Source organism: Paramisgurnus dabryanus, chromosome 3 (assembly GCF_030506205.2).
Source record: "Paramisgurnus dabryanus chromosome 3, PD_genome_1.1, whole genome shotgun sequence".
Classification (NCBI taxonomy): domain Eukaryota; kingdom Metazoa; phylum Chordata; class Actinopteri; order Cypriniformes; family Cobitidae; genus Paramisgurnus; species Paramisgurnus dabryanus.
In genome coordinates, this window is record NC_133339.1 from 17,660,937 (window position 1) to 17,687,933 (window position 26,997).

At 36.9% G+C, this 26,997-nt stretch overlaps 6 protein-coding genes across 12 annotated transcripts in view; 3 read left to right on the forward strand and 3 right to left on the reverse strand.

The window, feature by feature from the left end:
* The window catches only part of spag9a (sperm associated antigen 9a), a 99,272-nt gene extending 90,803 nt beyond the window's left edge, over window positions 1-8,469 (reverse strand). For all 7 annotated transcript variants that reach the window (XR_010527074.2, XM_065252961.2, XM_065252958.2 and 4 more), the window contains exons 1-5: window positions 7,903-8,469; window positions 5,298-5,418; window positions 3,466-3,536; window positions 528-616; window positions 203-353 (exon numbers count right to left, since the gene is read on the reverse strand). Coding sequence is in view for 6 of the 7 variants with exons in the window: in XM_065252961.2 (XP_065109033.1) it covers window positions 203-353; window positions 528-616; window positions 3,466-3,536; window positions 5,298-5,418; window positions 7,903-8,202 (732 nt within the window). In the remaining variant the exon portion in view is untranslated. The remainder of the gene's footprint in view (window positions 1-202; window positions 354-527; window positions 617-3,465; window positions 3,537-5,297; window positions 5,419-7,902) is intronic.
* A 2,433-nt stretch (window positions 8,470-10,902) lies between these two features.
* On the reverse strand, window positions 10,903-13,861 carry kdelr2a (KDEL endoplasmic reticulum protein retention receptor 2a). Its single transcript, XM_065252955.2, has 5 exons — window positions 13,645-13,861; window positions 12,728-12,828; window positions 12,474-12,632; window positions 12,120-12,372; window positions 10,903-11,856 (listed from the first exon to the last, which is right to left on the reverse strand). The coding sequence occupies exons 1-5, from the start codon at window positions 13,733-13,735 to the stop codon at window positions 11,822-11,824; spliced, it is 639 nt and encodes a 212-aa protein (XP_065109027.1). The 5' UTR covers window positions 13,736-13,861; the 3' UTR covers window positions 10,903-11,821.
* A 1,659-nt stretch (window positions 13,862-15,520) lies between these two features.
* LOC135768341 (immunoglobulin superfamily member 6) lies at window positions 15,521-17,206 on the forward strand. Its single transcript, XM_065277577.2, has 6 exons — window positions 15,521-15,685; window positions 15,814-16,158; window positions 16,247-16,344; window positions 16,463-16,510; window positions 16,621-16,728; window positions 16,837-17,206. Exons 1-6 carry the CDS (start codon window positions 15,646-15,648, stop codon window positions 16,894-16,896), a joined length of 699 nt encoding a protein of 232 aa, XP_065133649.2. The 5' UTR covers window positions 15,521-15,645; the 3' UTR covers window positions 16,897-17,206.
* Window positions 17,207-17,772: 566 nt separating this feature from the next.
* Window positions 17,773-20,078, forward strand: rps2 (ribosomal protein S2). The gene is made up of 8 exons (XM_065252953.2): window positions 17,773-17,869; window positions 18,302-18,439; window positions 18,776-18,865; window positions 18,942-19,049; window positions 19,129-19,302; window positions 19,392-19,551; window positions 19,785-19,876; window positions 19,955-20,078. The coding sequence occupies exons 2-8, from the start codon at window positions 18,305-18,307 to the stop codon at window positions 20,033-20,035; spliced, it is 840 nt and encodes a 279-aa protein (XP_065109025.1). The 5' UTR covers window positions 17,773-17,869; window positions 18,302-18,304; the 3' UTR covers window positions 20,036-20,078.
* Window positions 20,079-22,597: 2,519 nt separating this feature from the next.
* On the reverse strand, window positions 22,598-23,978 carry ndufb10 (NADH:ubiquinone oxidoreductase subunit B10). Its single transcript, XM_065252954.2, has 4 exons — window positions 23,726-23,978; window positions 23,284-23,422; window positions 22,997-23,136; window positions 22,598-22,765 (listed from the first exon to the last, which is right to left on the reverse strand). Exons 1-4 carry the CDS (start codon window positions 23,871-23,873, stop codon window positions 22,680-22,682), a joined length of 513 nt encoding a protein of 170 aa, XP_065109026.1. The 5' UTR covers window positions 23,874-23,978; the 3' UTR covers window positions 22,598-22,679.
* Window positions 23,979-24,756: 778 nt separating this feature from the next.
* Window positions 24,757-26,635, forward strand: msrb1a (methionine sulfoxide reductase B1a). The gene is made up of 4 exons (XM_065277964.2): window positions 24,757-24,918; window positions 25,161-25,303; window positions 25,430-25,544; window positions 25,723-26,635. Exons 1-4 carry the CDS (start codon window positions 24,864-24,866, stop codon window positions 25,740-25,742), a joined length of 333 nt encoding a protein of 110 aa, XP_065134036.1. The 5' UTR covers window positions 24,757-24,863; the 3' UTR covers window positions 25,743-26,635.
* Window positions 26,636-26,997: the final 362 nt, after the last annotated feature.

Sequence of the window (26,997 nt, forward strand, 5' to 3'; positions counted from 1 at the left end):
TATGGTTGGATAGTGCAGATTAAGGGGCGGTATTATTTTCTCTGACAAGGGGAGCCAAATTTTAATGACCTATTTTTTCACATGCTTGCAGAGAATGGTTTACCAAAACTAAGTTACTGGGTTGATCTGTTCACATTTTCTAGGTTGATAGAAGCACTGGGAGCCCAATTATAGCACTTAAACATGGAAAATGTTTTGGTACCTTGAGACTGGTATTGGAGCGTTGTTGATTGAGATGATTGAATTTCCACCCCTCTATCCCAGGAATCTCTGTTCTCCCCTGGACATCGGTCGTCAGTGATGTCCCTCCGCCAGACATGGGAAAAATACCCAACGACAGGGGGCGCTCTTTCCTGATTAACAAAACCGGGAGAAAATAAGGATATAAGATAAACTGCATCAATATATTAACCTGCAATATTGCTATTTAAAGTGTGTGTGAGATCTATTTTGATTTGAGACTTTACATAAAAAAAGTCTAAGTCTAAATCTATTTTCTTTAGATTTGGGAGCCCTATCAGTCTTACCGAACTCTGCCCAGTGTTCCTGTGTCAGACGTCTCTCCGGTCTGCTGCAGTCTGATCCGTTCCACGTGTTCCATGTAGTTATGAATCATCTGAACAAATTAACCAAAATAGCCTTGTTTACATTTACACTTAGATGCATGATTGTTTTGCCAATGGTTTTATATATTTGTGTCTTTAATGTTTATCTAACACCGATCTCTAAACTTCCTTGTTAGTTTAAAACTGTCCTAATACTTCATTAACAATTACAAAGTGTTTAAAAAGCATAAACACTTAAGGTATATCTTATCTTATCTTAAAAAACAAAATATTTATTATTTCTCAAGTTAATCAGATACAGGTGTGATGACAAAGCATATTTGGCTTGCGGTCTGAGAGGAGGGCTCTGAGCTCGGAATTTTAGCTTGAACTCAGAGCACCCCCTTAAATGTGATAAATATCAGATAAGAGTGAGGCGATGGGGTGGAGGATGATGCTGCAACAACTGTCATTGGACAGAGGTAAGGATGGTTATATACACAGACCTCTTTGCACTGACTGGTTGGATTACACGGCCAGGATCTTTCCAAATTTAGTTAAAGGATTAGTCCATTATCTTAAAAAAAATCCAAAATGTTGATGTCTTTCTTTGTTAAGTCGAGAAGAAATTATGTTTTTTGAGGAAAACATTCCAGGATTTTTCAGATTTTAATGGACCCCAACACGTAACAGTTTTAATGCAGTTGAAAATTGCAGTTTCAACAGAGTTTCAAAGGACTTTAAACAATCCCAAATGAGGCATAAGAGTCTTATCTAGGGAAAAAAAATTCACTTTTAAACCACATCTTCTCGTCTATCTCCGGTCCTGTGACGCGCCAGCGCGACCTCATGCAATAGGTCATCACGTCAAGAGTTCACGGATGATGTACGCGAAACTACGCCTCAGTGTTTACAAGTGTGGAGAAAGAGGACCGTTCTGATGTTGTTGTATGTCGAATTATACTAATTAATGTCCGCAAATGTGCGTTTCATATATGTAACATTTCCACGGCATTACATAATTACGTGAGGTCGCGCTGGCGCGTCACAAGACCGGAGATAGGCGAGAAGTTGTGGTTTAAAAGTGCATTTTTTTCTTGTCAAAAAAATGACAATCGTTTCGCTAGATAAAACCCCTATGCCTCGTTCGGGATCATTTAAAGTCCTTTGAAACTCTGTTGAAACTAGAGGTCTTCTCGGGTCCAAAGAAATGTACCAGACCCGAAATGACCCGAATCACTTCATACCCGAACCCGACGTGCATAAATAAAAAAATTTTAAAGAAAGACCCGACCCGAGACAAACCCGAGAAAATTAGACCCGAGTCCGACCCGAACTAGTGAAATTTTTTTTTAAACCCGACTGGAACCGAATGTAAACGGCACTGACGTGTGGGCATTCTGCAGACCCACGCGCAGCAGTCAGACAGAAAGAAACTCCGGTGGCCTTGCAACCAATTTGGCGAGCTGCTCCATTCGTTTGACTTTGTTATCTGACGACGACACCAACGTAACTGCTAAAATGTACATTTATAATTGACTGACATGTTTGTCTCAACGAAAATGAACCTTCCGACAACCACACAATGTTGCAAGCGCTCTTGGCAAACAGATGAGAGGTTTGAAAAGGACATTGACGCACACAGGCGAGAGAGTTAAGGGTCTGATCGGGTCCGTTCAGAAAAAACACATTCATTTTTAAATTACCCGAGACCCGATGCCGCTATTATTGTACCCGACCCGTGTCCGAGGCACATGTGAAACTTTTAGACCCGAACCCGATCGGGTCTCGGGTCGGACCTCGCGTTTTCGGATCTAAGTGGACCCGTGAAGACCTCTAGTTGAAACTGCAATTTTCAACTGCATTAAAACTGTTACGTGTTGGGGTCTATTAAAAGTCCATTCAAATTAGAAAGATCCTGGAATGTTTTCCTCAAAAAACATTTTGGAAGACATGGACTAATCCTTTAAATGAACTTCATTAAACAGTGCCCCAAAAAATATACAACGTTAAAATTACGCACTAATAACCTTATGGGTCTCTAATGGCACTTTTCCATTGGATAGTACAGTACCAAGCACCATGGGTTCCATACAAATTCCATGGGTATCCTCCGTTGCTTCCGTTTTGAGCGTTTGCTCATATTGCATTTTTACAATGAAGTCATGGCAGTAGAGGCGGCCCAACTATATCGATAAATTATCCTGCCCACTTTGAAGCAGCACTAAATTCCAATGGAAAAGCGAACTAACCCAAAATAAAGCAAATCAAGCCCAAATGCGTAGTACCGAGCCATACTATCAAATTGAAAAGCGCCATAAAGACTCAAGAAAAGCATTGTTAAAGGGGACAGAGAATGAAAAACCATTTTTACCTTGTCTTGTTGAATGATGGTAGTCTACCCGCATTCACGAACATACAAAAAGTGCTAGACATGCTAAACATCTCAGTCTCATAGAAATTCCTCTTTTAGAAATGTCAGCCAGAAAACGGCCCAATCTGAAAAACTGATGCTTATGACATCACAGGCATCTCACTGCCCCTCCACTTTAAAATAATTGGCTATATTTTTTGAGTGGCAGCAAAGTCAGCCAATCAGTAATGAGATTGCAAGTTAAGCCAGTAGGGGGAGCCAAATAGGTGCAAAACCACTTGTTTAAAATCCCCCACCCTAATAGAGCTATCTGAGAGAGGTTTTTAGGAAGCTTCTAAGGCATTACAGACCCAAACAAAAAAATGTTTGTCTACATGTCACATCACAGAACAATGATAAATACCCGTTCAATCATTCTATGTCACCTTTAAAGATCTTCACAAAATGTAATGACTTAAACTGGAACACTGTGGGGTCCCTTCTTATAATTTTGTAAACACTGGTGACATGGTTGTTATTTAGATGCAGTTAGATTGTTCTGCTTACCTCTGTGTGTCGCAAATGGAGGGAGTTATATTCTCGCTTAAGATCTGCTTCACGCTCCTCCAATCGACTTACTAAAATAGAAATGAGATTTTAAAGTTAGAATTTAGCAAAAACATTATTTTAACACAACAATGGCAACAATGTTCTTGGCAATCAAAAATGTCAAGGAAATCAAAAATCTAGAACATCACAAAGACTTTAAGGATGAGCTGTTTATTTTGGACCTGTAACCACCTTACAACCCAGAATACATTGACAACTAGATAGCAATGTTCTAACTACTACCAACCTGAATCGCATGTAATACAGAAATTCTTATAAAAGACCTAAAACAAAATGAGGACAGAAAATGAGGCTAATTGTAACACATGTTAAAATGTCCCACATGACGAATGGAGATCTGCTAATGATAATATCACAGACACAAATTTACTGTCTAAATATTTTCACAACAATATTTTCATCAACACGTCACTTCTAGCAGAACAGATATCCATCTCAAATCTCTGAAAAGGTCTCATGTCATTAAAGCATTAAATGATGGCAGAATAAATTCATTAGTGCCAGAACAAACACTAGACATCTGTAATTAGCATGTATTAGTGCTTGACTAATATCATTATCACCCACGGGCATCTTCTCAAGTACGGAGCAACACTCAAACACATGGGATTCACTCCACTCCTATAGTTGAACAACTAATAGTGGAAAGGTACAGGAAAATCCTGTACTATTTAAAGTGACTGCTACAGTGTAAATATTAAAGTTTTCATTATAATTCTGTTAATAATATGTATGGGATGTTTTATAAAAATCTAGTCGGTTGGTTCCAATTTATCTTCTTCTAAATTTTCGGATCATTACATGCAGAATTTCTATCTACGCTGACATTTCTGAAAACATGTAGATCTTATCATTCAGTAAAGATTTCAGGAATATGACACTTGAGCTCTAAATGAAACCATGTTTTTTCACATTATCTAATTTTTCACATTGCATGACTAAGCAGTGACCACTCCTTCACTTTCTGACTACTGCCACACTGCCACAACATTGTCAAAAGATGGACTATGATCTCAGCTTATCTGTCAAACACTTCAGCCAATACCAGCAAACAGTCCTTGCAAATCATTGCATGTTTATAAGTTTAAGATGGCCTGTCTTACCTCAATTTAAATGCAATTGAACTATTAGTGAGTCACAGTTCACAGGGAATCAAACCGTTCAAACAATTGTCTGACTCATTCTGTGAAAACTCAATTGGCTACTGTATATACAGTATTAAAGGAATAGTCTACTCTTTTGCCATATTAAACTATGTTATTACCTCAACCTCGACGAATTAATACATACCTATCTTTTTTCAATGCGTGCACTGTACAGCGCGTTGTGAATGTGTTAGCATTTAGCCTAGCCCCATTCATTCCTATGGTACCAAAAAAAAGTTTTATTTTGTGGCACCATACTTACTGGTATAACTCCTCATGTAACAGTCTTTAAATAGGGAAAACACGGAAGTGTTTGGTGGCTTCCCTGTTTGGTACCATAGGAATGAATGGGGCTTAAATATTAAGTCTTTATGCTTTTCATTGGTGTATTGTTATGTTTAGCTGTTGTAAAAGCTGCTTTATAGTCTAATCTATGTTGTTGGTGACTTTTCTCATATCTACCGACCCCATTTGTGCAGCACTGATACTGTACAGTGCACTGTAAGTTTGCAGTAAGTCACCACATTCTCATTTGAAAGTCATATGCATCAAACGAATATGCAATTGTTGTATAAATGTGAATGTTTTTTTAAAGTAAACATGGCAAAGGAAGGTGATTCTTACTCTGATCAGCATAATTCTTGATCTTCAGCTCCAGCTGTCGGGAATGTGATCCCAGGCTTTCCAGATGATTCTGCAAATCTTTCTTCTCCTGTTCCTGAGAGTCCTCGAATTCAATGAATCTCTGATCACAGAAAATACATAAGGAATAATGTACATAATGAACATCCACCCCCCTCCCAAAAAAGATCCCTTTCACACAGAATGTTGATCCCAGAAAAGTCTCCAGTGTGCCTTCTGTGTGAACGTAAGTGATTCTGGGATAGTCCCGTAATGGGAACCTAGCAACATTGCTGTAACATTTCCGAAATGTAAAACATTTCCGACTTGATAATCAACCCCACAAATCAAGATGCTAATTAGACAGCATCTTTTTGCACAGGTGTGCCTTACTGTGCATTCAGACCGCCACCGGCGAAAGCTTCAAAAAAAGCTCTGGCTGCCCTGCCAACGACCCTAAAAAAAAGTTGTAGTGGACGCTCTGACGCTCGAAAGCATTCTCTGAACTCCTCTCAGGCAGAGGTTTCCGCCTTCCGATTGGTTGCCGCCGAACATTTCCGCCTTCCGATTGGTTGCCGCCGAACTGCGTCATATCTCATTACCATAAAGTTGAGTTAATTTCAACTCTCCTCGACGCTCACGCTGTACATAACGCACCGCTGCTCGCCGGAGGTCGCCGCCAGCTCTCATTGAAAATAAATGACTTCCGGCCACTTTGACGCTCTCGCCGGTGGCGGTCTGAATGCACAGTTAGGCTTACTGCACAGGTGTGCCTTAGGCTTACTGCACAGGTGTGCCTTAGGCTGGCCACAGTAATAGGCCGGCCACTCTAAAATGTGCAGTTTTAACACACAGCACTCAAGTCGTTTCACCACTGCATTTGGTGCCAGAACATACTGCCAAAACCCACAGAAATTGGTACAGATGGACAGCTGTAATTGAGGCTTTTCCTGATTATGTAATTGTTTCACTCGTTTTTGTAATGCCGATTAGTTTTTCAATTAACATACATGGTTACCTGTACACAAAAGTGCTAAAATTAATCACATTATAGGTAATATTTGGTTGTGCATGTTAAAGACATGCCTGCCTTAACTTTAATGCACATTTATATGCTGGGTGACAGACTGAAGAAAAACAGAATCTTTCTGCCTTACCAAAGCACGGCACCCCGTGACCTGGAAGTAATCTCATCCTGGCATAACTGTCTCTACCCAATTCCAAACTCTTGCTTCATGTCTGGAGTACAGGGCTCTCACGGAGTAGCTAATATTGGAAAGCTGTTTCAGTGTCACTCTAGTTTCTCATCACACTGACATGCAAAATTCATTCTTTCTCCCCGAGCACAGAGATCAACAAACATAAGGCGCATGTCACATTACATTCTCATTCATTTTCAATGCAACAGTTTTATGCTTTTCAAAGCAGCTTGTTATTAGTTTTGGAAACAGTAACTAATTATTATGTCTACTAACAAATCCGAAATACTTTTTGTGTCAATAAATCTACAAACAGTCTTGTTGTCAGTCACTAAAAAATCCATATCAAATATTGGCATAAGGCAAAATTGTTTAAACTTTTTGTCAATGACTCAAACGGTGACTTTATTAATTTCCAGCATGAGCATATGCACGGCTCTATAAAAATTTAATGTGCCGAAACTTTAATGAGCTGAAAGGTGAGTAAAAGATCAATGATGACTATTCAATATTGATCACAGCCTTATGTCACTGTTGGTGGAAGTGAAATTAAGCTGTAATAATAGGATATAACCTAAATCACAGATCATGACACAGGGATTACTGCAGCTCATGACACATTTGTGTTTGCTTGTACGATGTGCCAAACATAATGCACATAATCCAAGTTAAGTGAGCACATAAAGCAGTTTAATCTACCCAACGTGCATTGAGCACTGTACAATAGGGTGTAATCTTATTTCCGAAACAGATTACAGGCACATCAAAGCATTTACACATGCATTGCGACTATGACTAAAACACAAGCTGATGTTGAATAACATTAAAATGTTAAGTTTCTTCAGAATGTCAGCTAGAAGTTAAAACCGTATAAATTAGGCAATGCATAATTCCTCTGAAACGGTATAAAATATTTGTGGTTTAAGTAATAACTCTTGAAATGTGATGGCCTTCTCTGTGTGTGTAGACTGTTGCATCAGCTATGACTGTCAAAATCCAGCCATATGCTGTATGGTCCTGATGCGAGCATCTGTGCCGTAGTAAATGATGTTGTTTGTTTGCTTGTGTTGATTTGTGTCTTCTTGATTTGGTTCATTTGAAAGAAAGCAAACAACACTGTGGTGCCATAATTCAATGTGCATTAAACAAATTCCTAAATGCTCAGCCAGGGAAAACACCATCAGAGGGCATTGTGATAAATCGAGGGCCAAAGTATATTCCATAGTAATAAACAATGCATCCTTTGATTTGTATTTATTAATGTATTTGAGGCACAAGACTCGCTTGTCCTGGATAAACAAGGCATGACAAAGCCATTTATACACGTGCGGGATGATACGTGGCTCAGATGCGGCAACAAAAAAAAAAACAAAGATGCGGATGCTGCTGCGTTATTCTCCTGTACTCACCTCCTCGGCGTGTTTCCTCAGTGCTTTCTCGCGTTCATACTGAGTGATCAGCTGCTCGTTGTCCTCTTTCAGGAGCTCAAGCTCCACTTCGTGCTCCTGGTTCTCCGCGAACACCGTGTCGAGGTTCTCCAGGACCGCCACGACCAGCGGCATGAGCTCCTTCACCACGTCCTCGTCGTATTTGTGGATGAGTCTCTCGAATTCGCGGTAGATTGAGTTGGCCAGGCCCGAGACCCTCTCCGACATCATCGCCGATGTCCCCGGGTCGTCCTGGTACACAACTCCGTCATCCAACTCCATTTTCTCTTCCTCCCGTCCTAGATTTATTCAAGCCAACGCGTCCAGGGTTCTATCCGAAAAACGAACGTAAAGTTCTATTTTTAGGGAATGTAATCGCAACGACCCCACCGGTCCCTCCCTGGAACTGGAGCGACGCGTTTACGTGGAAGATTTTCCCGCGGTCGACCCACAACAGCTGAGCTGTTGACCAGACAATCGCGCGGTGACGTCACGCATGCCACGATCTTTGCTCGCGTTTTTAATGTAAGAATTTTTATGGTTAAGATTCGAGCGGGTATTTGTGCAGTAACACTGTGTGTTGATAACTGATGAATGATTCATTAAATAAAGTATTTTCAGTTCAGTACATGCTGTACAGTTAAGCACTGATCCACGTAGCCTATAGCTACTGTTAAAAAGTGTTCAGTTATACAGTTTGTTTGGGGAAAAACTGGTGGCGAAAATGAATACATTGAAATCGTTTTGACAAAAATATATCAAGATAAAGCTGTAAGCTTTAAAGTTATAATAATCTAAATAAATAAACACAATACTTAATAATATTAATAAAATATTATTTATTAGAATAAATAGACTAGTTACATTCATATTTTAGGACCAGTGTTGGGTAAAGTTACTCAAAAAAGTAATTAATTACTAGTTACTAATTACATCTTAAATCATGTAATTAGATAACTGTACAAATTACTTTCTCCAAAATTATTTAATTACTTACTTTCTAAATCATATTTAGTAAATGATACAAAGATAGGTTTGATACAGCTCAAATAAATCATATAAAAGTACATACATTTTTCTGGTCACACTTTTAAAGGTACAATTCTCACTATGAATTAACTATTAACTAATTTTGCATAAATATACTCCTACTGCGTATTAATGCTTAGTAAAGTAGTTGATAAGTATTGGTAGGATTATGATGTAGAATAAGGTTTTGCAGAATCAGGCATTAATATTAGCTTTTTAGGTATTAATAAACAGCCAATATCTCAGTAATATTAATGCTAATAACCAACTAGTTAATTGTGAGAAACTACCCTAGAGTGTTACCATTATTCTTATTAAAGGGGACATATCATGAAAATCTGACTTTTTCCATGTTTAAGTGCTATAATTGGGTCCCCAGTGCTTCTATCAACCTAGAAAATATAAAAAAAAGATCAACCCAGTAACTTAGTTTTGGTAAACCATTCTCTACAAGCATGTGAAAAATAGGACATTGAAATTTGGTTCCCCTTGTGATGTCAGAAAGGGAAAATACCACCTCTTAATCTGCACTTTCCAACCACGGCCCTGCCATTTAGAGTTCAGCTCATTTGCATTTAAAAGGACACACCCAAAAATGGCACATTTTTGCTCACACCTACAAAGTGACAATTTTAACATGCCATAATAAATAATATATGGTATTTTGAGCCAGAACTTCACATACGTACGCTGGGGACATCAAAGATTTATTTTACATAAAAAAGTCTTCTGAAACGTCTCCTTTAACTCACCAAAATATTTAAAGTGAAAAGGATGCATAAAAAACATGCATTTTAGTGTTTGACTTTAAATTTTAATGTAAAATCAACTTATGAGTGATGCCCACCTGTTCAAAACTTGGTTAAAGGGATAGTTCACTTTAAAATGAAATTTCTGTCTTCATTTACTCATCCACATGTTGTTCTAAACCTGTATGAATTTCTTTTTTCTGATGAACACAAAAGTAGATATTTTGATAAATGGTGGTAACACACAGCAGATAGTGACCATTGACTTCCATAGTAGGAAAAAAATATTTTGGAAGTATTGTGATAAATGATAAAGAAAATATTTTGATAAATGATGGTAAGCACCCAGTTGACGGTACCCATTAATTTCCATTATTTTATTAAATTCCTACTATGGAAGTTTATGGTCACTGTCTGCTGTGTGTTTACCATCATTTCTCAAAATATCTTCTTTTGTGTTCATCAGAAAAAATAAATTCATACAGGTGTAGAACAACATGAGGATGAGTAAATGATGACAGAATTTTTATTTTAAAGTGAACTATCCCTTTAACCTCCTAAGACCTGGATGTCCACATATGTGGACAGCTGTTGTTGTGTGCACCATAATATTTAATTCTGTGTAACTGGAACATGTTGTACACAAACATGGACAAATACACTTCTTCATGTTTAATGAAAAATATTTGGTTATTATATTTATTGGTTCTATCAAAATAGCTGGTAGAAATAAAAAAAAAGCTGGGGTCTTATGAGGTTTAACACCTTTTCCAGAATTTTCTGTGGCTATGGCTAGGCCCCCATCCAGTCTTTAGCAGTTGGGAGGGACCCACCTTAAAAATAAAGGTTGGGTCTTAGGAGGTTGAACAACTTTTCCAGAATTTTCTGTGCCTGTGGCTAGGCCCCCATGCAGTCTTAAGCAGTCTTTAAAAATAAAGGTTCTGGATCTATGGATCTGCAAGGAGCCTTCCTGTTGCACAAATGGCTCTTTGAAGTTTTACAGACTATGAATGAGTTTAGGACAGAACAACAGGTATTAAAATAAGTAGCAATAAAAAAGCAATTGCTTAAGCATTTTATTGACATACTACTTGAAACACTTTTTTGAAGGTGAGGAGTTCATTATTTTTTTGGGGGGGCAATGAGCAATGATGCATTACCAAAGCATCCACACACACACACAAAAAACTGCGATAACACAAAATAGTGTCCCTTAAAATATTTATTGGAGACCGTAACATGTAAAAACTAGAAAAACAACTGTAAACCCTACAGGAATGACTCGGGTGGGGAGACACTGAACCTAAAGAAAATCAGTATTCAAACAAAAAGGAAATTACTACAAAACTCATGACATATTCACACTCCAAATGTGCTTTAACAGTATTCACACCACTAAATTTAATGGTTTTACCGTAAATTACTGCATTTCAAAAAGCTGATCTGTTTGCAGGGATTAACATTTACCCAATCTTGCTATGTCACATCATACTGTCGATAAATGTCAACGATCTAAACAAAATGATACGGGGCACACGGCAATAAAGCTGTGCTGAATGAGATTCCTTATTTACATTTGACTTCTTTTCATCGGGCCATCGACAAAAATGGTTATGCACGTGAACATAAGGCATTTACGTGAATGGACTCGAAACTGAAAGTGTGAAATTCTGAATTAGGATTTTCATTTTGAAAGCTCATAGGCCATTTTGCCACATGTACATTATAAATAGGGATGAACCACAGACTTATTATTATTATTACTCGGCAATCTCGGGAACCATTTCTAATCGTGGACAAATTTACAAAGATGCACTTAACTAGAGTTAATGTGTAGAATGCACCGCTCAATCATTCAATACATCTTGCATATAGAAAAAAGTTTTTTTTACGTTTTTCTTTTTTAGTAATAAAAAAGTACTGCAAAATGCTAAAGACAGAAGAACAGTTTGCAAAAACGTCCTCATTTCTGTAAGGGGATGATGTTTAATGGTGTCCAGATGGAGAGAAAATAAATCAGTGATGTGGCGTTAAGCATTCTGTCTTGGGCATCTTGCTGTGGCGTCATTGGTTTGTGCCCCTCTATAAGTCTGATGAAGACACAGCTTTCTGTTCTTTGGCACTTATGCTGGTAGACTCAGCTTCTTTCCTTTCAGCACTGTGGACCAGACAAAACATGTCAGATGTGTCATCCAGGTCTATTACGTATAATTATACTCTACAGCAGGCACTAAGCTCCAAACAAGTCATTGTACTGAAATGCATGGACTGATAAAGAAGCATCTGTATGCATAACACACTACTTTGTTATGGAGACTTGCAGCATCAGAAAATCATTTGCAATAAGACCAAAACGTGCATTAACAATATAAAGCAAATTTATTTTAGTTCTTACACAGGTGTAAATGCATAAAAGCTCACCTTTTGTGACGTAAAGGTAGAAGAAGTCACAATAGAGAATAGTCTGGACGACACCAGCCACGATGGCAATCATGTCAAAGAAGCCCTCAAAGTAGAATCTCCAAATCCAGTTGAAGAGGTAGAGGGCACGGTAGACCCCCAGACAGAACAGATAATGGGTCGTGATGGTCTCGGCCTCACCGGTCTTGCTGATCATAAAGAGTTGGGGCAGGATGGCCACTGACTCAAGGTAGATGGAAAAGGTCCACAGGATCTATAACGGACATAAAGGACGTGTTAGGCAACTAATAAAAACAGCATTTATAATTAAGAAAATGTCACATGTGAAGTAACGAAGTTTGTTTGCACAAATACCTCCAGTGGGGAGAAGTCGTGGTTGACCAGAAAAGAGAGACCACCGACCGGAACAACTAGAAATTCAACTCGGAAAGTATCGTGGTTTCCATCGTAAGTTGCCCTGAACTTTGCATAGATCAGGTAGACTGTGGCATACGCACATCCAATGTAAATAACCTGTTAGGAGAAAACAAATATTTGCTGAATTGGAACTGCTTGTATTCATTTTTACGTAATATTAGAATGATATAAAAACACCTCTTCATCTTTACCTTCATGCTTGTGTTGTATAGAGAGATGAAGGACGTTAGGAGGTCCAGGTATCTTGTGGTGAAAACCAAGGCAAAGAGTATCTGGCTCTTTCCAGAAATACCTGGGGGGTACAAGTTTAAACTTAGACCTTAGACCTTTCTTTAAAAGGTAAGATGAAATGATAGCTGCACTCTTGTTTGAATAATGTGATAAACACTATCTGCAGAGCAAAAATTGATGTGCATGACTCCAGAATGGCAGACCCATCGTTGCAACAAGACCATGCATAACTGCCACGTCAAGACAAAGAATGCAAGGCTATTTGCGAATGCATGGCTAAAACAAACAAGAATTTAAGTTGTATGGCATTTCGCAAAAGTAAAAAACACATCAAGAGCCTTTATAACAGTCTGATCAGTTTTCATGCAAGATACAAGTTAATAGAGATAACGCACAGTCTAGATTACAAGCCACGTCTAAGCCTAAATAAGGATTAGTCTTGATGATCAGCAAACTACTAATAAACTAAAGGTTAAACTGCACAGTAAATCGCTGGGCCTGTAGTTTATAGCAATTTCATAACTTCATTGACAGCAACAAACCTGCGCTTCTTTATAAGTTAGCCTTTATACAGATAACGGTAATCCAAAACATAACTATCACAACCTTCTTAATAATCACTTACAATGCGAAAATGTAGATTTTATTAAACACAATTTTGGCGTTCAGTGGATTGCAAGTGAAGCTAGCAACCCACTAGCTTTTTGCTAAATTTCATTTCATTTTTCTCGCTATGTTTGAAAATACACTCACGAGGCCTTTTTGGACAGCTCAACCCAGTCTAAAGTCTTGCCCCAGTCATTTTGCCATTCAGGAACAGCACATAATAGATGTGAACAGATATGAGAAATGCAGATTTTGTGGCAGTTTAGCTCACCTGCGCAAGACCTGGTCTTCCATATCTTGAGAAGCAGGATAATGATGGCGGCTAAATGAGAAATATCTCCAAGTAATCTGAAGACGTTCATGATGTTTTCCCTCTCTGACGGTTTGTTTATAACGTTAAAGGGAGCGCAGTATGTTTGATATAAGTGTCAACCGGCTCTGTGCCGCTCTCATCCAGCGCATTCCTCCACGAAATATGGCGAATGAGAGGCGACGTGGCCGGTGGACGTGACGTGGCCATTAGAGAAGCCGCGATGAACTCTGGGAACAGTAGTTAACGCGGCGAGTTCCAAGCGCTGATTAACCACTCCCACTGATTCTTATGGAAACTATCATGCTTCTCCCTAAATATTATTCGTATTTATAAAAAGATAGTAAAATATATATAAATATATTACTATTTATAAAAAATATGTTGTAAAATGCTTTCAAAATATGAAAAACTAAAATTTAATTGATAACAAGTTATAACACACTGTAAAAATGGCTGGGTTATTTCGACCAATAATGGGTAAATATTGGTCAGAACACATGCTGGGTTAAAAATGACCCAATGTTGGGTTGTTGTTATCCACCGTGGGGTATAATAACCCAGCAGTTGGGTTAAAACAACCCAGCATTGGGTCAATTTAACCCAGCAATGTGTTCTGTCCAATATTTACCCATTCTTTGTCAAACATAATCCAGCTATTTCTAGATTTTAGATGATAGAACTGATTAGCTGATACTTAGATAGCTCCAGATATCACTCTGTGATTGGTCTGAATACCTCTGACATCAGCCGGAAATGTGAAGCTCCTTACCATGTTTGAAAGATTCGGTCGCAATGCTAACAGGAGTTAACTTAGGCTGTGAGTCAAAGCAGGAGGAATTATGATACTGGCTGTTTCTCAATATGCGTTCTTCAGCGATCTTGCGTCCTTGTGTCCTCACTCTACGTCATCATTAACCGTCGAAGTTCAATTCCAATTCTCAAGAATGCAAGTACAGAGGACGCATGAAAATACCGGATGGGTTCTTATTATCGAGGATGCATTGAGTGCAGACCTGCACTTTGAAGTCGCTTTACACCCTAGAAGTCATTGCGGCAAAACAATGGCGGAGGTCAGGTGACCAATAGAAAGGTCGCACCCATCTCAATTCTCATAGGTGCGTTCTGTTTTCTAACGACCTTCTGAGTTCGTTCTTCTAAGGTCGCCTGGCAAGACCGATCTCCACAAGAACGCGAGTCCGTTCTTTGCGTTCTTGGAATTGAGAAACAGCCAATGTCGGTCTTGTCTACATCACCACTCCCAGGAAGTAAACTGTTGCCTTCAATCCGTGTGTTTGTTGTAGTCCAAGAAAAGAGATTTACTGACAACATGTATATAGTTCTCACTTTTTGTATATATATATTGATACATGTGCAATTTATCCTCAAAATCTTTTTGTTCCATTTTTTTCTTTCTGTAATTCTATTGTATTGTATTTGTTATTATCTTCTCTGTATATTATGTATCAATATCAGTTCCAGTATTTCCTTTAGACTAAGTTTATAAAGCTGTTATTGTAATTTCTGGTACTCATGTTGTTTTAACCCAACTGCTGGATTATTATAAACCATGGTTGCATAACAACAACCCAAAATTGTGTCAAGTTTAACCCAGCTTGGGATCATTTTTAACCCAGCATGTGTTCTGTCAAATATTTACCCATTATGGGTCAAAAATAACCTAGCCATTTTTAGAGTGTAGCAAATATTTATTATTAGGCAAATATTAAGGCTACCACATTTCTCCTGTCATTGTGGTCAACATAAACGTGTAGCTAAAAGAGTCTGTATGTTAAACAGGAAGGAAGAATAAAGAGGATCCGTCTATTACTTCTCATTTTCACATGAAACTTTGAACTTTTAAGACATTCGCTCTGGTGACTATCCAACAAATGGCCAAATAATTCAGTGAGACGGTACAATGAAAGCTAAAGAACCCAGGAACAATCTCAAATCATCAACATGAGCATTTTCAACATCACTTTCCTTGTCTTGATCTCAGGTGAGCACAAATTTGAGTTTTTCCTTATTTTGGCATCCTTACTGTAGTAAATCAGTTATAATAAATATTCACAATTATAAATGTTTGACATTCAGCTTTATTAAACAAAATTTCCTTTCTTTATATAGTTTGGTCTATTTGTGGATGCAAGGTAGATGTCCAGCAGTCAAAAAAAGTGATGAGAAGGAAAGAGCAAACGTCTATCTCTATTCCCTGCTCTGTTAACATATCCAACTGCGCAGGTTATGGATTTGACCAACTAGATATCTTCTGGTATATGTTCCACAAAGACCGCCACTACCAGATAGATTGGAATAAACAACCAGACAAGTACATGCTGGAGGATCAAAATTTAAATATCAACTTTGTGTCCAAAAACGATTGTGGAGTATATTACTGTGCAGCTGCTCTGGGTAATGAGGCAAAGAGTGGGGCGCAGGCATTTGGGCAAGGAAGTACTCTGATTGTGACAGGTGAGAAAGAGAAGATTCAGCAATTTGGCAATTACATTGACAGCACTGTTCTTATTATAAAATCCTTTAAATTGTGGTTTGTTTCCAGAAAGGGGTCTTAATGTTCGTCAGACTCTATTGTTGACATTGCTCATCCTACTGCTTGCTTACAGCCTCATTGTCTTGGGTATTATCATCTGCATAAAGGTACAATTAAAGTAACACATTTTTATAAATATCTATGAAAGTATATCTATACTATGTAACACAACTACTATAATTCTTGAAGTGAAAACGTTTATATCTAATTTTTTTTATTTGATAGACTGGAAAAATCTATTTAATCTGTAAAGGAAGATGGGGAAAAACCAAGGTATTGTTTGCATTTACTCATTGTAAAAATCTTGAATGAAAAATATAATTGATTGTGAAAAGATGTGTTTATTTGCGTTTAGTATAAAATGGTTTACTTTGTCTTTATAGCAGGACCATTCTAGGCAAGTGATTTTCAGTGGAGTAGTGCAAGAACTATACAAGAGGAACTTAGGGGGTGACAAAATTCAGGCACACTGCAACGTTTCTCAACAAAAGGTTTTCACACATTTCTCTTCTGATACGCAAACGCTTGTTTGTTGCTACAAAACAAAAAGTTTTTTCTGAGAAATTTACTGGATATGGCCTCATTATTTTTTCTCTTAGGCTAAAGGTCAACAAACACTGGACAGGAATGAAGATATTTACGCAAATTATGATGAGTAAAAAAGATGAATTTATTGCTGTTGCCTCGATCTGCAATGTCATCAGTTTGGAGGCAATACTGGAAACTACTACATTAAAAAAGAGCTCAGTAAGAGTTCAGTGAAATGTTCAAATTATTGAACTTACTGAAATATTGAAAACATTACTCATGTGTTTTATTTTTAGCTATGGCTTACAGTATAATGGTAATGTTGTAATGTTGTGGTTTGTGAAATGTTGTAATGTGTCTATCAATGACTTGATGATCTGACTTTTCAGTTTTTAAGTGTTGTATATATCATGTAAATTCTTTTGCTATCTCGTCAATAAAACTGTGACAATATTGTAAATTATATTAAATTGTTATGTTAATTGAACAAATATGGGTTATTAATAATTTATTAATAGTTTATTATTAATCTATTATTTTTAAAATATTTTGATATGTTGGATATTGTTAAGAAGACAACAATAAGCATTGTCTACAAAGCTTTGTTTACAAGTAGGAATAGAGATGAAAGTAGTGAGAGATGATAAACATTTTTTTAATAAAAGATTTTTAAAAAATAAGTTTTTAAATATTTCACAAAGTTAGAGAGTTAATTAATGTGAATTAATTTGTTTGTCTGTCTGGGGGTGGTATGTTCACTGCGAGGGTTTTGCTAGCTAGTCGGTCAAATCAATAGGCTTGTTCGACTTCATACAGCGCCGCAAGAACCCACAGGCGACTGACGTCCAAGTACCGCGAGAGCGAGTCGAAAAATATCACGTAGAAGTCTAATTTCGAATCGCTCTCGCGGTACTTTGACGTCATCCGCTTGTTGGTTCTTGCAGTCGAACACACCTATGGTATCGAACGCAGTTTCTTCTGATTGCCTCTAGAGGTCGCCAATGCAACAGTCTAAGCTAAAGTAACGAAATATCGCGAGGTTTCGCGCTGAATAAGTAAGCTGTGAACTCTCGTGCGGCCTTCTTCTTCCTGAATATACATCACGTAAGTGCTGTGAATGCCGATCGTTGTTGAACTTCATCCGAATATATCGTAGTAATCGTAAAATAAAATACAAAAAAATTGTACTGGAAATGTGTGCGCACTATTTATTGACAGCATGACACCTGTATTGTATTTATACGTTTAACAGAAATGTTAATATATGGCAGTTTTGACTGGAATCGAAAATGGCGCAACCACTGTCATTTAGTGTTAATTTAATATCATTATACATATTGCAAATATGTTATTTAAATTATGTTTGTTAGTGTTTATAATACTGTGCTGTAACGTATATGTATAGGCTGTAAAATTGCATACATTAATAGACAGTTGGCGGTTCATCAGTTCGTAACATGTGTCTAATACTAAAGAGGTTTTCTGTGTTATTACTTAAAAATATTGCATTATTAATAAATTGATTAATATCTATAGCAAATGGCGGACGACGCCGGTGGTAGAGGAGGTTTTCGTGGAGGTTTCGGCACTGGCGGCCGGGGTCGCGGTCGTGGACGCGGCAGAGGCCGTGGAAGAGGCCGCGGTGCCCGGGGAGGCAAATCTGAGGATAAGGAGGTACATCATGACTGAACAGTGTATAATACTAGCATAACATGTTTTATTAAAGCCAGATCTTTTGTCTTTCTCTGTTTTGTATTGTAGTTTAAGTATCAATGGATTGTATTTGTATATATTTTAATTTAATTGCATATTTGATATATGACCCTGTCTGTGAATATTATGAGATTAGGAGCATCACCGTTTGGTTTGAATCATTAACATGACCCTACTCGATATTAAACTTTGGCTGGATTTTCACATGCAGGGTCACGTATATTCTGTATTTGTGTCATACAAGTAGTTTCATCTACCTTGATTGTTAACCATATATTTTTTTTGTTTCGTGTATAGTGGGTGCCCGTGACCAAACTTGGTCGTCTGGTGAAGGACATGAAGATTAAGACTTTGGAAGAGATCTACCTGTATTCTCTGCCGATCAAGGTACTTGAGTTATGACCTTTACAAAGTGTTGCTTATCTTTGTAAGGCTTTTTAAAAACTTGGGTCAATTTTTGCAGGAGTCTGAGATCATCGACTTCTTCCTGGGTTCAGCGCTGAAGGATGAGGTTCTGAAAATCATGCCTGTCCAGAAACAGACCAGGGCTGGTCAGCGTACCAGGTTTAAGGTAACTTAACTTCTGTACAGTAAATAAGTATAAAAACCAAAAACTTGAGTTCATGACATTTCATCTCAAATCTTTTTAGGCCTTTGTTGCTATCGGTGACTACAATGGCCATGTTGGTCTGGGCGTGAAGTGCTCCAAAGAGGTAGCCACAGCTATCCGTGGAGCCATCATCCTGGCCAAGTTGTCCATCATTCCCGTCAGACGAGGCTACTGGGGTAACAAGATCGGCAAGCCACACACCGTGCCATGCAAGGTAAGATGTCTGACGAAGTGTAGGACGCTTATTGTTTGTTTAAATCTCAACCTATGTTTTTAATTGACCAAAAATGTGTGTTTTGTCAGGTGACCGGTCGCTGTGGTTCAGTCCTGGTGCGTCTCATTCCCGCCCCCCGTGGTACCGGTATTGTGTCTGCTCCCGTGCCCAAGAAACTGCTGATGATGGCTGGTATTGATGATTGCTACACCTCTGCCAGGGGCTGCACTGCCACCTTGGGCAACTTTGGTAAGGACATTTTATATTTAAATTTTAAGCTTTGCACACATCTCTCTTCGCATTGGTCGGCTGCATAATTTCTGTGACAGTTTTGTTAGGATATAATAAAGTAGGGTAATGCATGGCTGGGATGGACTGTCCCACTTCTGTTTCCCATTTTAGCTCGATGTACAATAAACAAAAATTGGAAGACTGTTGCTTAAATGGTTCATAGTTTGTAAACTGCTCTGTTCTTATTTCAGCCAAGGCTACCTTTGACGCAATCTCAAAGACCTACAGCTACCTGACTCCTGATCTCTGGAAGGAAACCGTGTTTACAAAGTCTCCTTACCAGGTATGACATTTATACTTGCTGTATATTTGACCTTATATATTTGGTTCTTGAAATTAAAGCGCGTTTTTCTCGTTTCAGGAATTCACTGATCATCTGGCCAAGACTCATACCAGGGTCTCCGTTCAGAGAACACAGGGAGCTCTTCAGGCACCCTCCTAAATTTTGTATGATGGATTGAAATAAAGTCCAAACAGAAAGTGAACTTCTGCATCTTTGTGTTATTGTTTTGATATTAGGACTCCAAAGACTGTTACTCTAAAGGGTTGCATGTCACACATACAGCTAATGCATCAGTTAACTAACTATTACTTTTAGATGCAAAGTAGATTGCACAAGAATAACATTAAGAGATCTGCTAAATTGTAAATGTGGTGCATTCTGTTGAATCTGCATAAATTGGTAAAAAGTAATAAAGTATCCCATTGCAAGATGATCTCGCAGGTAAAGTACACTTCCATAGTGTTATAGTGCTCTATTTTTGCGGACTAAGTTTGTACTTCGTAACTAAAAATTCTTTAATACTAAAGATAATCTTAAGAACAAAGTATACTTATCTGTACTATTTTTGCGACACCATGAATATGAAACTTATTTGGGTACACTTACAGTAACCTTAAACCCAGCTTTGTAAAGCAGATTGGTTCAAGTTCAATACAAGTGTTTACTAAATACATTTTAATAAGTGCATTTAATTTATATTCTTTGCGTCTCAAAATAGCACAAGTACACTTTGATAATCTTAACATCTAAAAGTACTAAAAAATTTAAGGCACAGTTTTCCACACAGGGTTTGGATTAAAAGTGGTTTTTACAAACATACCTTGCAATACTGGTGTGCATATCGAGACAAAATAATGTCACTGATATATGTTAAGAGTTGTAAGTATGGTGTTTTTAAATCAAGGCAACGCAAACATGCCTTTTAGTCTGGGACTACTATAAGCCCTGTCTGGGAAACCGCTCCTTAGTGTATGAAGTACAACATTAGTTTGGAAATCAAGCACTTTAAGTAAATTATGAAAGTGTACTACTTTTCTCCTGGGCTAGTCCCTCATTTATTCAAATTAATAAAAGTTAATCCATATACTGTAATCCCAAAAACTGCCACATCCACTTGTAATAAATTTCTTTTTGCACCTTAAATTAAGATCAACTTGATTGAATTATAAAAATAAGGATCAAATAAATTTATTCAACTTTAAAGCTAATTCAACTTTATTTGTATCCTAGTCAAGAAAGTTAAAATTAAATTCTAAATTCAAGTTGATTCAATTTAAAAACTGTAGGCTTTATCGGGTTAATATTTTTTTCAATTTATTTGCATAAATCTGTTAATCAATCTAAGTACTGATCAAAACTACCAAATGTTTCCAAATATTTCATGATTTTAACTTTTATTGCCAAGCTCATAAGTGATGCCACTGATTTGACAAAAAAAAACACAAAATCACTGATTTTTATTATTAAAAGTGATTGTGGACTGGATTTTTTTCCACCCTTTTCACAGTCTTGGGCATGTCAAAGATTGGTAAAAACATTGGCTTTTATGCATTTTAAGTTTTTGTGCAGCATCAGATTTTATTTTTTTTCTCCCTCATTTCTGATTTGTGGCCATTTTTTCCCCATTGACTTCCATTATAACATTTTTTGATTGCAGAGCCATGACACCTTATTACCATGCATTCTTGATTCTTTGTGGCTTTTCCTTTTGAAAAGAGGTAAAATTTGTCATGTTTACTGTGGAACACCATGTGGCACCATTAACCCTTTAGTAGCCTGTGCAAAAAAACAGCTTAATTTCTGGTTTGTATATTTGAACAGATTTATGCAAAAAAAATTGGGAAAAAAATTCATCCGATAAATTTTTACAGAGTTTAATTTAGTGGCCATTTTTGGCAGCTAACAACACGTAAGGGTAGTACATTTGCCCACGGTATATTGTTAAGTTTTTGAAAAATTTCAAAGCATTTTCTTAAAATATGTGTAAATACAAGATTTGTAACCAAATATCATTCAATTTGCTGAAACACAGAGAAAGTTGTGGCCAAATTAAGACAAAAAAAAAAAATAACAAAAATGGCCCTAACAACACATAAAGGTTAATAGCTTATGAAATGCTTCAAAATAATATTGGAACAATTTTTTTTACAGATAATTTCTTGTATGATTCACTTTACTGTTTTTCAGTAGCACATGGAAGCAGAGCAACCACATCCAGATGATACATAAACATCAATGCACTTTAATTTTTTTAAATCAAAGACTGTTGTGATCTTAAAGGGATAGTTCACTTTAAAATGAAAATTCTGTCATCGTTTACTCATACTTGTGTTGTTCTAAACCTGTATGAATTTCTTTTTTCTAATGAACACAAAAGAAGATATTTTGAGAAATGATGGTGTACACACAATAGTAAGTGACCTTTGACTTCCATAGTAGGAATAAAAAAACATGATTCAAATATTATCAAAATATTTTCTTAGTCATTTATCATAATACTTCCAAAATATTTTTTTCCTGCTATGGAAGTCAATGGTCACTTACTGCTGTGTGTTTACCATCATTTCTCAAAATATCTTTTTTGTGTTCATCAGAAACATGAGGATGAGTAAATGATGACAGAATTTTTATTTTAAAGTGAACTATCCCTTTAAATATAAAGTGTGATTGAAGAATAAAACTATTTTGAAACTATCAAAATGAACCATAACCATAGAAAAGTCACTTTTGAATAAATTTATTTTACACTTTGTTACACAGAAGAGCGAGACTGAGAGAATAGCTGAACATATAGAAACAAACTTTATGCTTTCTGTGCTTCTGCCATCATTCTCTCCTTCTGCTTCATCAGACATTTACGTGAGCTGGCGTACGCGCCCAGATCCCCATCTACAGAAAATAAAAACAATATTCAACAGTGTGACAACAAATCATACTGTTATAATGACATTTGAATTTAATTAACTCGAAAAGTCATCAATACAGCGAATAGGGATTTCTCCCTGATAATATTTTTTATCATTTTTTTCTCAGTTTGCAAACGTACCCATTCAATTCAGACAACACAGAGTCTTGGTTTGGGACTATCAATATGTGGTCAGTTATTTTGTGAATACTCACAGCGTGATTGAAAGGATTTAGAAACTTGATCAAACTGCTGCAGCTCTTTGGCACAGTTTTGTCTGTAACTGGGTCCCTCTCGCTGCTGACAGGCCCTGAGACGCTCCTGGACCACTTTCACGATCTCCTGATCCACTTTGCTACAAAGCAAATGTTTAAACGCTGCTTTAATCCCAATATAGGAATGTTGCAATTCACAATAAGAATCAATTCACAATAGGTCTCAATGCATGTCAACTTCATGATATAGTGCTGTGCATATGGTTAAGCATCTCAATGCGACATACTAATCTCTCCTCCACTGCATCTCAGCCTCATAGTAGCACAGGTAATCTCCTTCCTGGCATTCAGTCAGTTCAGGAACACGGCGAAACTTCTGATGATAGTAATGGGATTTCTTTTCACCCTGGATGCCTTCAATAACGCCTGGAAAATAACAAATATAACGATTCAAGATTCAAGTAGCATAAATTGCCATTTCTGTTGACATTTGTAACAAGCATGTATTTTCAACAGTGTGTATGGTTTGTAGTGTCATATTTAACCCTTTATAATTTGCACTGCATACCTGGTCAACGGACTACACTGTGTAGTTGTGCTGGAAGTATCATATGATGTCATGAAATTATTCATACCAATATCTATAATGCGATTTCCCACACTAAATCAGATTAATAAAAGCAGGTGTAAACACTATCTAGAGCACTAGTGAAGTCAGCTGTAACTTACCTCTGAATTTGGTCACAGGCAGATCCACAGAGTAATAGAAGAGCTTTGACAATATTAATGCTGGATTCGGAAGGGCCGTTTGTTTATCCACCACTGGAGTCTGACGGGGAGGCTCGGGATAAACATCTTTATCGTGATCCTCCGGCATTTTCGAGCATAAATCAGAAAATAAATTTCAAAAAACCTTTAATCGACCTCAGTCTCCCTGCACTCTCCTCCACACTGCGCATGCGCCCTTCTCACAACATGGCGAAAAGTGACCCGGCAGCAAAAAGTTGACAAAAATAAAAGTCCTATTATGTTGTCGATAAAATATCTTAATTAATTGTTTATGTATGTTATTTATGTATAAATTATGTTCACCTATTGTTCTGTTTGAAACATTAAAAGATTTAAGCTAAAAACGTGTTGTTTTTCTCTATCGCTAGATCAGTGTTCTCCAACCTTTTTGTGAGCAAGGCCACATTGGATTTTTGTTTTACTTGTTGATTTTATTTTACGTGTTGATATGTTTCATCATAGTTTATAATGTTAACATACATAAAATATGCCAAGCTAATCTAAAAATAATAAATATATATTATTAAATAAATATTAAAATTAAGGCTATTAATAGAATGTGCTTTAGCGGGCAAATGTTATAAAAATAATAATAATAATTACTTTTTTAACACTTGTTAAAATAAACGTATTAAAACTTTATTAAAATCAAAACTTCATTATATATAACTTATGATTATTATTATTAGTAGTAGTATTATCATTATTATTTCAATAAGGAATTTCAAATTACTAATGAAAGATTTTAACTGTCATTACAACAAAAAAAAAAAAACATGAGCAAAAAAGGGTAAATGTAGTTTATATATTTTTTTAACATATAAAACAAGGTATAATGTGTTATAAGTTTTGGAATGTTTTGGAACATGGATTTTTTTTTTTATAGTTTTCCTCAGGGAAAAGCAGTCCCCAGGGGTTGGATTCCTTGGATCTCTGCTGCCCTCGTGTGATTGTAGTTTGATACAGTAGCACTGGCACGCGATCCTGTTCGGGTGACCACGTGGTCTGGACACGATTCTTCCATGTAACTTTAATATAACTGTTCTTTCCAGAAAGTTTGGATCGCATTAGATTTGCCATGTCTTTCTGTTCATTCTCGAAAGGGGAGTTTTTTAAGGATCACTTTGAAACTGGTAAGTTGACCGATAAGTAACATACGCATTGTAACAATACTATGAAGTTTAAAATATGACGTAACTTAGTTTTTCTGTTGAGTGATGGTTTGGGGCTGATCTTGCTGGCAAAAGCTGGTCAACCCCACTGATCTTAAAAAGCAGGTTGACCAAGGAATGCTTCCCAGTTCCCAATGCTTTCAAGTAGCAGAGACACCAGAATTATGTTTATATAATTCAGTTGCTTTGTGTTTCTTCTTCAGGCATATATGTTTGTTCAAAATGTGGATATGAGCTGTTTTCCAGCAAGTCTAAATATGAACATTCATCACCCTGGCCAGCCTTCACCGAAACTATCCATGAGAACAGTCTGTCCAAACAAGAAGAGAGACGGGGCGCCTATAAGGTATAAACCTGCTGTCTGCATTCATTTCAACCCTCTCATGTTTCGTTGTGAGCTGACAAAAGCCATATTCCCTGGCCGAGAGATTAGTAACTATAGTAAATTTGAACCATGCATCATCTTTTGCAGGTTAAATGTGGTAAATGCGGTAACGGTCTTGGTCACGAGTTCGTAAATGATGGACCCAAACGTGGTGTCTCACGCTTTTGAATATTCAGCAGCTCTCTGAAGTTCATTCCTAAAGGTACACATGATACAAATAAATCTTGTGTATTGTGCTGTGTATTCCCTGGGAACATTTGCATTTATCAGACCTTTGTACCTGAAATGACTTACAAATAAAAATATAAGAACAATCACATTTAGTATTGCACTATAATGCATTGCTTTTCATTCTGTGTAATATCTCTCTTTTTTTTCAGTTAAGAATGATCAACAGTAGAGCAATTGGAAATTTTGGAAAGAAACCATGAGGATGTTTCATTAAGAATACCTGGAGAAGCGTTGATGTGTTTACCATGTGGATGGTGAATGAAACGCTCTGACAAAAGCCCACAGCGGGACGTTCAGAGTGATGATGTGTACACAACCTTATGGGAAACATGGATAGCTTTCTCACATGACTAAGCTGTTATCAGTTTATACACACATTATTTTTCTATGCACAGGACATTTGAAACTATGCACATTATCCTTTTATCTCACTTTTAGCCTTTTGAAGTGTGCATCATTGGTGCTGTAAGAATATCACATGATAGCCATCATTTCAGGAGTTCTACAAAAGACCTTTGGGTCTTGGTAGGAATTTTTTTTACAGTCAGTCTCTCAGACTTGGTGCTTTTGCTAATTTAAATAATTTACATATTTACATGTTTTAAAGCTACATACCTAACCGGTTTTCATCATATGTCGTGCTACACTGGTCTGTTAACTGTTGCATTTATCTGTTCTGTTACATATTGCTGGAGTCCCAGGAAAAGGTCAAAGTCTAAAATCTTCCTTTGAATTTGAGAAAGATTTTAAGGATTTACAAATTTCTGGATTAGTATTGAGAGAATACAACTTTATCAGTTATGTGCTTTTAGAAATTACTTTCTTTGTGAGTATTGAAATGTTTCTTCGTGTTGGATGTTAAAGGGACAGTTCACCCAAAAATTACAATTTTATCATCATTTACTCACTCTCACAATGTTACAAACCTGTATAAATTTATTAGTTGTGATAAACACGAAGGAAGATATTATTTGGACTAAAAGGAAAATGCAGAAGCACAATGTTCACTTTGTTTGAAGTTGTTGTCGTCAAAATAAATTCAAAGGCATCTTTGTAAAAGCATCACTTATATTTTGTATCATGTGTTTATGTGTTGAAAAAAAAAACAGTGTTTGTTCCATTTCATTGAAAAGAAGCTGTTTTAAAAACACAAGGTTTCAATCCGACAGTGACAATAAGCATAATATTCATAACAAATGAGTCTGCCCATCCTCACAATGGCACTTTTTGTCGAAAAAAATCATTTCTATGACCAATCCCTCTGTTTTTCTAGTTTATGAGGTTAAAAATACATATTTTGCCAGTAAGTTAACTAAGGTTTACTATGTGATACCAAAATGTTTTTTTGTCATATGGCAATATACTGTAATACTGATATACCGGCTGGAGAGTGGAAAATACCTTGATATAAATTTGAGCTCATA